Source organism: Olea europaea, unplaced genomic scaffold (assembly GCF_002742605.1).
Source record: "Olea europaea var. sylvestris unplaced genomic scaffold, O_europaea_v1 scaffold1154, whole genome shotgun sequence".
Taxonomy (NCBI): Eukaryota; Viridiplantae; Streptophyta; class Magnoliopsida; order Lamiales; family Oleaceae; genus Olea; species Olea europaea.
The window spans coordinates 151,197-164,639 of NW_019228939.1; the positions used below are offsets into that span (position 1 = coordinate 151,197).

General features: G+C 34.5%; 1 protein-coding gene across 1 annotated transcript; it reads left to right on the plus strand.

Moving 5' to 3' along the window:
- Window positions 1–2,989: 2,989 nt before the first annotated feature.
- On the plus strand, window positions 2,990–8,783 carry LOC111373698. The gene is made up of 2 exons (XM_022996275.1): window positions 2,990–3,226; window positions 8,241–8,783. Exons 1-2 carry the CDS (start codon window positions 3,152–3,154, stop codon window positions 8,781–8,783), a joined length of 618 nt encoding a protein of 205 aa, XP_022852043.1. The 5' UTR covers window positions 2,990–3,151.
- The last annotated feature ends 4,660 nt before the right edge of the window (window positions 8,784–13,443 follow it).

A 13,443-nucleotide genomic window follows, 5' to 3' on the forward strand; every position in this document is an offset into this window, starting at 1 on the left:
GGTATGTTAATTAGTTTTATTATATTATTATTTATATCTGATTTTTGAAAAAAAGAAAAGAAAAAAACATACTTGTAACTCTTAATTATGAATTGAGATCTTGAAAACACTTGGTTCCTGTAATTTTCACTTACTTGATTCAATAGATACAATTCAATTAAATAATTGATGCCAAGTTGTCCAATGTGGGACTCCTTCTATCATGCATATGCCACGTAATTTATAAGTGCAATAGTTACAGTGATGTTACTATAACTTTTTCATAACCAAAATCATAATCCACAATATTTTCTTATGTTATAAATGTTTACAAATTAGAGTCAAGTTGTATTTTGATTACACATGTGCATCCATTCGCACACTCAAGAGGGTGAATGGGCAAGGGAGAGGAAGAGAAGGAGAATTTCCGATGCCTTTTATGGTTAAACTTGTTATATAGAATAATCTAATGAGTATTGGTGTTCATCATATATTAAACACCATTAATATGTCATATTAATTTATTGGTGAATAAAAAGCTTAATTCAAATGTTGGAATTCACAATCTTTATCTACCAATGAATTAATATAGCACATGATCAGTGCTTAGAATAAGATGAACACTGGTGCTCATTGAATAATTTCTCATAAATTATAGGTACTCCATTTTCTGGCTTTGCATTGAATGGTAGGAAGCCTACAATCATCTAAATTTATCACATTACAAAGATCAATTTATCAAGTTAAATGTCAAAAAAGCGTATCCTGATCACTCGTATATCAACCAAAATTTCAAGTTCAAATTAACGAAGGCAGGTGATAGAGATTCTAAAGATATTTAATTAAAGACTTTCCATGTTTATATGTACTTATATTTCCTTATTGTACTGATATATTTTGAGACAATTTAAGTTTTATTTCCTCATTGTATTATTGCTTAAAATTAGGCCAATTCATTGGACAACTTTTGATGTATTGATTAAACTAATTTTCTCCCTGCACTTTCTCCTACTCTTCTATTTCTCTTTCTTCAATTCTCTACTCCATTCTTCTCTATTCTCTCTCCTTTCTGTTCCCTTACACTCTTATTTCTCCTCTCTTTTAACTCCGAATTGTTTGATTTGTTGTTGCAACCATAATGAATCAATTTGGTACTATGCAAAGATCAATCCTTAAGCCTGTGTTAACCAAGAAGCACTAATGCTATGGGTGACTGTATTTTAAATTTTAAATCCATGTTTCCATTTTAATGATAGATTGTCTAAATGATAAACAAGAGTAAGAGTAAATCCAATTTGGACATTTTAGTAGTAGTAAAATGCAATATAAAATTAGAGTAAGCTTATCTTAGGCTCATGTTTATAGGCATTCACTTTTTATTCACATATTTTGAAGGAGCAATAAGTACTATCCAATTATCCATCACTCAATTTTATCTATTTTATAATATAAACCATTTATAAGCACTGTTCAAACACGCTCTATGATTGTTAGGATTGAACTTTAATTGAATATTGGAAAAGAAACCCAGGGGGCATTTCATGAAAAGTGATCACTAATCCATAAATAAGCTCATTAGTAACTCCATTCAGCATATGGTCAAGAGTAATGCTACTTGGCCATCAAGGGGTGGCCGAGTTGGTGAAGTAGGTGAGCACGGAGGCCTTTGGTCATGAATTCGATTCCCCCTACAAACACTTTCATGGTCGAGCTTATCGTACAGGGCTTGCCTAGTACAGTTTACCTAGCTGACGTGGTTTGCAAGCTATTGCTTCAGTTCGAGAGTTTACCCAGTGCACACCCGAAGGATAGCGGCTGTGGGGTCCCCCATCATCAAAAGAAAAAAAGGAGTAATGCTACTTGTACATAAGTAGTTATAAAATAAAAGTTTACATACAGATAAGGTGTCAAAAAGAGTTTTATTTTGTTGAAATTCTTTTGACAGTCATATCTCACCACATTATGTGTGTGTAAATAATTATATAAACCTATTATGTATATGCAGGGCCAATCCTCAGCTCAAGACCGTAGGGGGCCTAACTTTGGCCCAATAAACTTTTTTTTCCCTCCTCTTAAGAACAAGGTCAATTGGCCCAGAGCTAAATCTAACTATCCAACCGACCAAAAGGGTCTAATTTCGGCCCAATAATTTTTTTCCCTCTTAAGAACAAGGTTAGCCAGCCCAAAGAGCCAAAACCAATTATCCAACAAGCCCACAATCCATTTACCTTTCAAATCTATTTACCCAACCCAATTTATTTACATATCCAATATCCAATTCATTTAACCAAAAATTCCCAAAATCTGAAATTCAATCAAAATCCAAAATTCCCAAAATAAAAAATTCCCAAAATCTTCTCGACGTGCTCTATGCTCATCAGTCCATAGTCGTCACCACTTGCCTCAGTGTCGTCTTCCTCAAGTCAGTGGCCACTCGCCTCCGGCCTTCTGTGCCTGTAACAGCCTATTCCTCGCCAGTCACCTGACTCGCCTCCTCTGACCACCGGTTCCCAAAATCTTTGAGAAGTCGTTCGAATAGCTCTTCTTCAACTCTTCTGCTCTGGACTTTTGACTTGGCTTCTTAGGGTCATTTCTAATCTAAACTTCCTTTTGCATTTGGATGGGTTACATGGGTATGCCGTATGCAAACAGCAAATTCTATCATTTGTTTATTGCCATAGATAAAAAAAAAAAAAATATATATATATATCTATTGTCTCGCTTTTATTATAACTGTACATGGATTTGCTCAATATTATTTGAACTGATAGTCTAATATAATATGTGCCTAAATCTATGAACTAACCATCTTTTGGCCGAAATTTGGTCACAACTTGCAGCTTTTTTTGTTAATTATGAAAGTTATCTTTTACTTTCTGCACTATAGTCTTTCTTTATTGTTTGAATCCCCAAGAGCTAACTGCATTTTCTACAGCCAAATGCAAAATTTGAATGGCATGAATCAATTTCAAATACTTTCTAGTTCCTTTGTGCATTGACCTTAGGTTCTCCTGGGTTATGATTTTTCCAAAGTATTAATCATTCATTGACTTTGTGTAGACTCTCGAGATGCTTGAGAAGAACTGAAGAAGCAAAAAGTACTTCAAAACAAGGCTTCTGCTGAGGTTGAAAAAGTATTCCAATGAGCTATATTAAGCATTGATCATGATTCATGGGCTCTAGAGTTTGGTTCAAGAATATAATGAGCAAAAAGAAAGTGAGAGGTGACAAATCACAAATATTGAAGGTTTGCTGCTCTTAAATATTCTTAATTCCCTTATCACTAGATCTTAGTCTTGGAAATCTTAGACATCATATATAATTTTATATAAATTTTTGTTTCAAGCTCATGAGTTGTGACGATCATTCTCAAGGGTGTAATCCACAATTATCGTCAAAATTCCACTTCTCAGGTAAGCAATGGCTTGCCCTAACTTGCTATTGAAGAGATAAGAAATGTTTGAAGCCTTGTCGGCTTATATGATTGGTTATTGTGGGATGAACAATTGCACATGCGCACATTGTAATTGTATTGGAAAGTGTAACAGTGTGAAGATTGAGATATTTTGTAATTATTTTTTATTGGGAGGGCCTAATTTACACACTTCGCCTCAGGGCCCATCAATCACAGGACCGACTCTGTATACATGTAGTGTAATCGTACTATCATTTCATAGTCTAGATACTTTTCAAGAGGTGCATTGTACTAATATACAAGTTCTAGGGGTTTGCTGAACTCGATATATTTTCCAATATTTTGAATATCGAGATTTTGGCGAAGTTATTACATTGATATTACATCCTAAAGGCGACTTAAGCGAGCGAGTCCAATTCGAAATATTTATTGATTCTCTATAAAAAAAAAAAAAAATTATTCTCACCACGTGGTTAAGCAGAAGCCATCCCCCGCACCCAACACACCTCCCACCCAAAAAATAAAATAAAATGTAGTGCTATCTGTTCAAGTGAAATAATATAATTATAACATGTTTAAAATGAAAATTTTCTTGGTTGCTATGATTTTCTTTCAGAAAATTACATTCCTTCTTGAAGTGGGATGATGTAATTTGTTACCATATTTTATTCGCGGTCGTTACAAATGTTGCTGGTCACCCAACTTGTTTTGTTTGAGCTCACGTACTGTACCTACAATATTACTTGGATTATTGACAATATGACATGGAAAAAATCCTCGATTACACACTATACAGGCGCTAAAGATGATATGCAAACAAAATCTTCATCACATTATTATTTCCGTTTTGGAACTCGACTAGCTATTCTCAGGTCCAGCAATGTGTTGTCACCAAATCAAGGGCAAGCCTTATCCAAAGTCCTGTTTCTATTGCGGTGTACCTGATCCCAAAATCAGAATTCATGATTTTGGAACAAATGAACTCCACTTCTATGTGCATTTGGTTAGCCGGGAGTAAGAAAATGTGTCGAGTTAGACACTAGAAACTGCAGGTATTGCCTGCAACATTATACTGGGCTAAATTTTTTGGAAATGATTCTTTCCACCCTTTTAATCCTGGTTGGAGCGGTAGACTCCGAACAGGCATGAGGGGGCTTTCTGTAAGCCACAGGGAACTTGCGCAAGCGTAGAAATTGGTGAAGTCCTCCTTTCAGTTCATTGTGGGGATCAACTGTTGGAATGCAGAAGCAGAATTAATCAGAAATTAAAATTTTCTTTACTTCAATAAGCAAGATCGTCTAGATGTTCACGTGTATGTCATAACAAAATTAAAGGATTCGAATCTTTTACCTAAGTTCAATGATCAACCTTTAATTAACTCTGATCTGCGAACTTCCGTCTTCTTTAATTGCAAGAATATTGGTGCTTTTTACCTTCAAGCCTTCTATGGTATTCTCTAACGAAAATACTACACGGGCGTGTTGGCACCTTCTTTCAATTAATCTAGAAACTAATTCTTGAATCTTGGACAACAAGAAAATAATATATTTTCTCTCTTTTTCTCTCTACAAATTTGAATCTTATGGAATTATGAATGTTGTAGTATTTTTCTATGCATCTAGTCTCTATTTATAGAGAAAAAGACGATAAAATTCTAGTACAATTATAATTCCACATTCAAACAAGAGTTCTAATTAAAACTCAAATAGGAGTTCTAATTTAAGTCTAATTCTAATTAGTTTACATATAATTGCATGTGTAGTCCTAGAACTTCAATTACAATTACAATTACAATTAAGTTTATAACTTTCATAGTAATTACAACCAAGTACAAAACTTTATTGTAATTACAATTAAGCCCAAAACTATTATAATTACCGTAATTAAATTACAATACTTTATGAAGCTACCACAGGAACCTGATCGGACATATATTTTTCAAGCTCCAATAATTAGATCATGTCTAGTTGAACCTAGACCACCCAATCTAATTATTAGTCATTGCTTTTTCCACTAAAGGCAAAACACTGAACTCTCGAAATATATATGATCACAGAAGCAAATAAATCTGTAATACTTTTCTCTGACCTGCCGTATATGTATTTTATCCCCGTCCGAGATCCGATAATTAGGTACGAGCAAAAATGACCGTTTTGCCTCTCTAATTATTCTCACTAACTTAAGTTTCATTTTCTTCAGTGGTCCTGTGAACAAATTACAAATGTTGAAATTTAGCTGTCGCTAAACACTGAGCTCAGATTTTAACCGTTCAATAGAAAATACTTAAGTAGTCACTCTACCCATTTTCCAGGATGACGGTTCTCGACATGAATTCATGTTCTCTACTCCACTCATTCTCAAATTCCCAACTCATCGAGATATTTGACCAATCAAATTGATATCACCCATTGATGAATCGAAGAACAATTAAAGTCGCGAAAAGATATACATAATCCTGTTAAAGGATTCAGATGAAATACATAGCGGTCAAGTGGAATTTAATTCTCCACACGATCATGCTTACAGAATTAAATTCAACAAGTGGTCCGTTCAATATACTCTAAGTGTACTAGTGTCACCTTTAACTATTTCTGTGGTAAGGACAAATCACAAATCTGAATAGTGAATTGGTCAACACTACAACCTTCCAATATAAGGTGTCAACCCTTATACATTGATTGTGAACAAATTATTTATGATCAAAATATAAGTTGTGTCTCACTGTACTTCTCAACGCAAATACCCAACTCATATTATCACAAGTGATCACAGGCACTTTAATTTCGCATGCTCAATAAATAAATGCAACAAATAAAGTAAAAATAATTTTATTCAATATAAAAATTATTATTGTTATTTTTATATCAGCAAAACTATACTATATGAGCACACAACCCAACAAATCTCCCACTTGCCCTAGAGTATATGTGTCATGTCCTGTAAACCCATGCCTTGCACATGTCCATTAAAATACAACCCAGGAATTTGTAGAATCAGCCACCAAACATGACTCAACAGTGAAAAACTCACCAACACCCAGCTTTTTAGCTAGTGCATTAGGGCAGTCTTTCTTCCAGTGTCCTTTGCGACCACAGTGGAAACACTTGCCTTTCCCGTTCCATCTGATTTGGGCTTTTTGTTGCTTCCTGACTTCTTGTTAGATCTTTTTCTTTTCTTTCGAATTCCGCCTTTCAGCTTGGAGCCAGAGAAGCTAGCAATTGCTGCGTGAGCATGGCCACCCTTACCCTTAAGACCAATTTCCACATTTTGCAACTCGTTCATCAACTCAGTTAATGGTATATTCATCTTGTGCAAGTGACAGTCCACAGTAAACTATGAAAACATATTAGATAAAGAATTCAATACCATATCAACTTGAGTTTCCCGATCAATAGTTGCACCCAGATTCTCTGCCATGTTGAAATGTGCAATCATAGTTAACCTATGATCCTTCACATGCATTTCGGGTTTCATGTGGATGTTCTGTAAGGTACGAATGGCCTCAAAGAGAGCCCTCCTACTTTGATGTCCAAACATGCCCTTCAGGCTTTCTAGTATGTCATAAGAGATCTCCTGACTTTCAAGCTTTTGCCGTAACACGTTTGATATGGATGCCAAAATATAACAGCGAGCCATCTTGTCAGCAGCGATCCACTTATCATACACAACCCTCTTGGAGTTGCCTGTAGTCTCAGTAGGTTCCTCGGGACATTCTTCTTCTAGCACAAAATCAAGTTTTTCAGCAATAAGCACAAACATTAAATTACGTTTCCAATCCACATAATTATCCCCGACAAGTTGGTTTTGTTTTAGAATAACGAAAAAAGTGTTGAGAGACATTTTGCTGGAAAATAACAATTTATTGCATATTAAAATTGAGCAGCGAATGACAATTTAGCATATGATGCATGAATGCATGTGTAGATCCATCTAACTACAATAATGCAATGATGACTTGATCCCTGTGATCCAATATGCCTCTCTATGGAAAAGGTCAATGTGTCCACTGATCAAGCTGATATCCTCCCACTAAACGAAATATATCTGACAACAAATGTCTATATTAAACTTAGCATCGTTTATTTGGTCACCAAAATTATAAACGAGAGCCTCTATGGGAGGTTTGTAAATAATTTCTATTTGAGCGTACAACCTTTGTCTCAATCTCTAAAAATTTGAAAATAATTTCACCATCTATAGGATGATCACAAAGTATATTTTAGTTAGACGATTTTATCATAAAGAAATCCATCAAGCAACTTGAACCACGCGGCCCTCCCATAGGGAGTTCGTTGCATTACCAGCACGAGGCAAGCGCGTTACTTTGCTTATGGATTGACCAAAGGAGATCGTAGGTTTTTATTTAAAACACCCTCTCCCACTCAATATTTTAAAATAACGAATTTTAACAATTATCAACTGTTCATATTAATTAAATTAATATACAGTTTAATTATTACGATTTTTCTATCCAAAAAAATTTAATTTAATTTAAATTAATCAAATAAAAATTCACGTAAAATGATATGCAACCTATTCATAGTATCACGAGTAATGTCATAAATAAATCTATATATCATGATATCAAGAATGACAATATTTCAAACAAGAATTTAAGATATTCATAAAGCGATAAAAATAACAATTATTTGTGGCCCCAAAAGACTCAAAAGATAAAGAAAAAAATTGGACTAAAGCCCAAAACTTAATCTAAATCTCCAACCATCCAACAATAGCTTTTCCAAAAATAGCAAGGAAGTCTCTGCCATTGCACCTGTAATTAATTTCAAAAAGCAATTTTTATTTTTTCTTTGAAAAAATAAATTACAGATGAATTTGTCTGCAGGTGGTTCCTGTGCCAAAACTTTTACTCAAGGAGCTTTCGCTGCTACACCTTGCACGATGGCATGAAAATATGCTCTTCCATCATTTTCCAATTTTTGCTATGAATTGGAAAGAATCTTTTGCTTTGGTAGGATGTGCATCAGTGGAGCACAGAAAAATATATCAAGTATGGACAATGGAAAATGACGCGGTTGGGAAGGAATCATGGAGTAAGAAATTCACCTTTGAACTAGATATTGAACCTGTTTTCATTAGCTGTGTGAACGGAATATTTGTACCGAAAAAAGGAACGGGTGAACTGATTTTATATGACGTTGAAACCAGAGAAAGCAAGACAATTGAAATTTTGCGAGTTGATGCTAGGGTGATTGGAGTTCACTACTACGTGGAGAGCTTACTCTCTATCAAGAGGGTTAGTTGGGCCTCGCTGCTATGCAATGGGTTTTCTCTCGATGAAGAGCTTAAATCTGCTTGGAGAAGGCATCTGCTTGCCTCCAAGCAGATTTATCCTTTATGCGGCCAGGCAAAAGGAATTTGTTATTAGGAATATTTTTTTTCTTATTGTACTTTTAATTACATGAAAGAGCACCATTTTAAAATGCCACACAGAGCACCTAAAATTTAAAGGCCGGCCCTACGAGAAGGCATGAAGAAGATGTACTATACGAAAACTAAATGCAGGTATAAAAAAAAAAGAAAAAAAAGAAACCCAACTTACGTCTTGAGTAAGAAATTTATCCGTGATTGATATTGAGAATCTCTAAGAATTCTCTCTCTCTCTCTCTTGTCGGTCCTTAGCTTTTGATCTTATAGGTACAGTTGCACATCTCATTATAGCAATGTGACATATTTACACTGATCAAAGACATGATACGAGTTAGCCATATATAAACTTCTTCATATTGCAGTAAATTTTGATGTTCAATTTGTGTTCCGTAGCATTCTTTACAGTTCTCTAAGTGCCTCTGGTTGTGCCTTTACCTAAAACTCTTGGATGCAGAGAAAAATGCTGTGTTGTGATAATTAATAAGTCATGCAAGGTTTCGCAGCTGTTGATTTTCGAAACTGAGAAAATTAGTGCTTTTGCTTTGTTGAAAAAAATGTAGGGAAATCTGAATACTTAATGAACTCCAAGGCACGAAAAAAAATATTATCTTTTAAGAGATGTTTCTCCCCTATCCAACAAAGTCACAACGGGGGTATGATAGAAAATCTCTCTCAGGATACAATGGAGACGTTTGATTCAAATTGTGACTATTTGATCAAACCAAGAAGACACTCGAAAATAACTGATTGATGCCAAGAGAAAGAAAGAAGAATAAATTTTTTTAATATGTTTAGCAAATGAGAATTCGCCCAGACACAGGTCGATACCCGTTGCGCAGCTGCAAACACTAGTCGGGGCGGCAAATCATTCGGAAAACAAAAATAAATACATGCAAAATAATAAAAAATATCTAACATATCCCCCCTATTTTTCAAAATTTTGATTTAGAAAAAATGAAGCGGCTGCATCACAAAAATTGATTGCCTACGTACCCTTAACGGGATCAAGCCACCGTAGTTCATGCAAACACACATAAAAGGCATCATCGTAGGAAATCGTACATAAATGAAAGTAGTTTTTGACTTTGAACTTTCACTTAGTGCAAACAACTCAAAGTTTTGTCAAGGTGCTATGGTGAATGAATCTTGAACCAAGGACCCTATCATGACTAACCGGAGTCATTACTCATACTATTCCGATAAAAAGGAGTGTATCTTTTATACCAACGCATTAATGGCCTTGCGTATATTCCGAATTTCATGAGTGCTTTAGAGACGGTCTAAATCTCATAGAAAACGGCCTGACTTTCTCACTCACATAGGTAAGTTCTTTATAAAGTAATTCTACGAGTTACTTTCTCTCTCAATAGAACTTATTAAGGAATTAAATCCATCATCAACCATACAGAATATATACACTAGAGATTTTATGAATGGGTTTGAACTAATACTCTAGTGTCTCGTCTAAATTAGACTTTAACTTGTTTGTACCCTTTGAACTTTGTTTATATTTCAAAACATAAGTAGGGTTCCCATTAAAGCTAACTGAAGTTACATAGACCTCAATCCCATTCCGTTCGATGTTTTCGCAATAATCTCTCTAGCCAATCCTTTTGTCAAAGGATCTGCTAGGTTATTCTTCAACTCTACATATTCAACGGTGATTACTCCTTGCTTAAGTAATCCTCGAAGAGACTGATGTCTAATACTGAGATGTCGTTGCTTACCATTGTAAGTCTTGTTTGCTACCGAATACAAAGTAACTTTACTATCACAATAGATCATCACAGCTGGAGATGGTTTCTCCCAAAATTGGATATCTATTAGCAAATTTCTTAGCCATTCAACTTCTTTACTTGCATCAGCCAAAGCAATAAATTCTGCCAACATAGTCGAATCTGAGACGCATGTTTGTTTCTTAGAACACCAAGAAACAGTTGCACCTCCTAAAGTAAAAATCCAACCTGTTGTGGATTTAGAATTCGATTCTATGTTGTTCCAACTTGCATCGCTATATCCTTCAAGTACAGCGGGAAATCCACGATAATGTAATCCATAATCAATAGTTCCTTTCAAGTATCTTAGGATTCTTGAAACTGCATTCCAATGTTCTTTTTCTGAATTGCTAGTGAATCGATACAATATGCCAACTGCATATGAAATATCTGGTCTTGTGCAGTGCATAGCATACATAAGACTTCCAATCACACTTGCATATTGTAGTTGGTCATAAGATCTACCAGTATTTTTCCTTAACTTAATACTAGGATCTATCGGAGTTGATGCGGATTTATGACCCATACGACCATATCTTTTAAGGATATTTTCAATATAATGAGATTGATTCAGCAATATGCATCCATCTTTTCTTATTATTTTAATCCCTAAGATCACATTTGCTTCGCCTAAATCCTTCATGTCGAAGTTAGACTCTAGCAATTGTTTGGTCTCCTTAACACTTTCTAAGTTAGGACCGAAAATAAGCATGTCATCTACATACAAACAAATAAGAGTACATGTACCATTTCTACATGTAGAATAGATACATTTATCTACTTCATTAACCTTGAAACCGTTAGACAACATTACTTTATTGAACTTTTCATGCCATTGCATAGGGGCTTGTTTTAAACCATAAAGAGACTTAACTAGTTTACAAACCTTCTTTTCTTGTCCAGGTAAAACAAAACCCTCGGGTTGCTCCATATATACTTCTTCCTCCAAATCACCATTTAGAAAAGTCGTTTTTACATCCATTTGATGGACAACTAAATTGTGAGTTGAAGCAAGAGATAGCAACAAGCGGATGGAAGATATCATTGCTACGGGAGCGTAAGTATCAAAATAATCTATGACATGACGTTGTTTAAAACCTTTAGCTACTAATCGATCTTTATACTTATTTATAGAGCCATCTGCATTTAATTTCCTCTTGAAAATCCATTTACAACATATTAGTTTAGAACCACGAGGTAAATCAACCAGTTTCCATGTTTGATTTGACATAATGGATCTCATTTCATCATTGATTGCTTCTTTCCAAAGTACAGCATCTCGAGAGGAAATAGCTTCTGAATATGTGACAAGATCACTATCAACATTGAGCATTAGCTTAGCCTGATGTGTAATATTATTTACATCACCTTCTAGCAAATAAGTCACAAATTCAGATCCGAAAGATTTTTCTTTCCTTTGTCTCTTACTCCTTCTAGGTTCTATTTCTGATTGTGGTTCAATAGAAGTATCATCAAGAGATTCTTCATGAATTCTCTTAGAGGAACTAGAAGTAGAATTATTTTCAGTTTGTATAGTTGAAGACTTGTATATATTTTCAAAAAATTCAGCATCAATTGATTTGATAACATCATAGGATTCTAACTTCAGAAACCTATAAGCAGTACTGTTTTTTGCATAACCTATGAATACACATTTATAAGTTTTACTTCCTAATTTAGTGATCTCTAGATTTGGTTTTCTTACATATGCGAGACATCCCCACACCTTGAGACGACTAATATTAGGTTTCTGATTGAACCACAACTCATATGGAGTTGTGTTAATCTTCTTCATAGGAATCCTATTTAGAGTATAACATGTACTTAAGATTGCTTTACCCCACCATTGATCAGGTAAACCAGAACTAATAAGCATGCAATTTACCATTTCAACTAAAGTCCTGTTTTTCTTTCTACTACTCCGTTTGATTCCGGCGAATATGGTGGAGTAAACTCGTGAACTATACCTTTAGTTTCATAGAATTTTGCTAATTCTACTACTTGGTATTCACCTCCTCTATCAGAACATAGGACTTTAATTTTTCGATTTAATTGATTTTCCACTACTACTTTATAAATAAGAAATTTGCTTAAAACTTCATCTTTACTTTTTAGTAAGTATACATAAGCATATTTTGAAAAATCATCTATAAAGGTCACAAAGTACTTGTTCCCTCCACGTGAAACTTTACTATGCAGATCAGCCACATAGGAATGTATAAGACCAAGTAATTCAGATGTTCGCATAACAGATTTATGTGGTTTACACGTTATTTTACCTTGAACACATATTTCACATTTGTTAACATCATCAAACTTACATTTAGGAATAATTCCTAAACTATGCATGTTCTTAATGGATTTATAATTTATGTGGCCTAATCTAGCATACCATAAAGGTAAAGAATCAATAGTATAAGCAAAGTATCATTTATTAGATTCATTTTAAATATACCATTACATGAGTAACCTTTTCCGACAAATACATTATTCTTAGATACTATAAAGCTATCAGACTCAATTACAAGCTTAAAACCTGCCTTGTTAAGGCGATCCCCAGAAATCAGGTTCTTGGTCATTTCAGGCACATGGAGAACTTCTGCCAAAGTCAGATTCTTTCCCGAAGTGAATTTCAGTTCAACTAATCCAATTCCAACAACTTTGGTATGAACATTGTTACCCATTTTTACTTCTCTTCCATCGGTGCATTCTTTGTAAGTCTTGAACTGAGATTTGTCATTACTTACATGAATTGTAGCTCCGATATCTAGCCACCATCCTACTTCAAATCCAACTAAGTTGGCTTCTTCTACCACAACAACAAAGTTTGGATCATGATTTCCATCAGTTACATTTACTTGATCCTTCTTTGTTTTTTCGTTC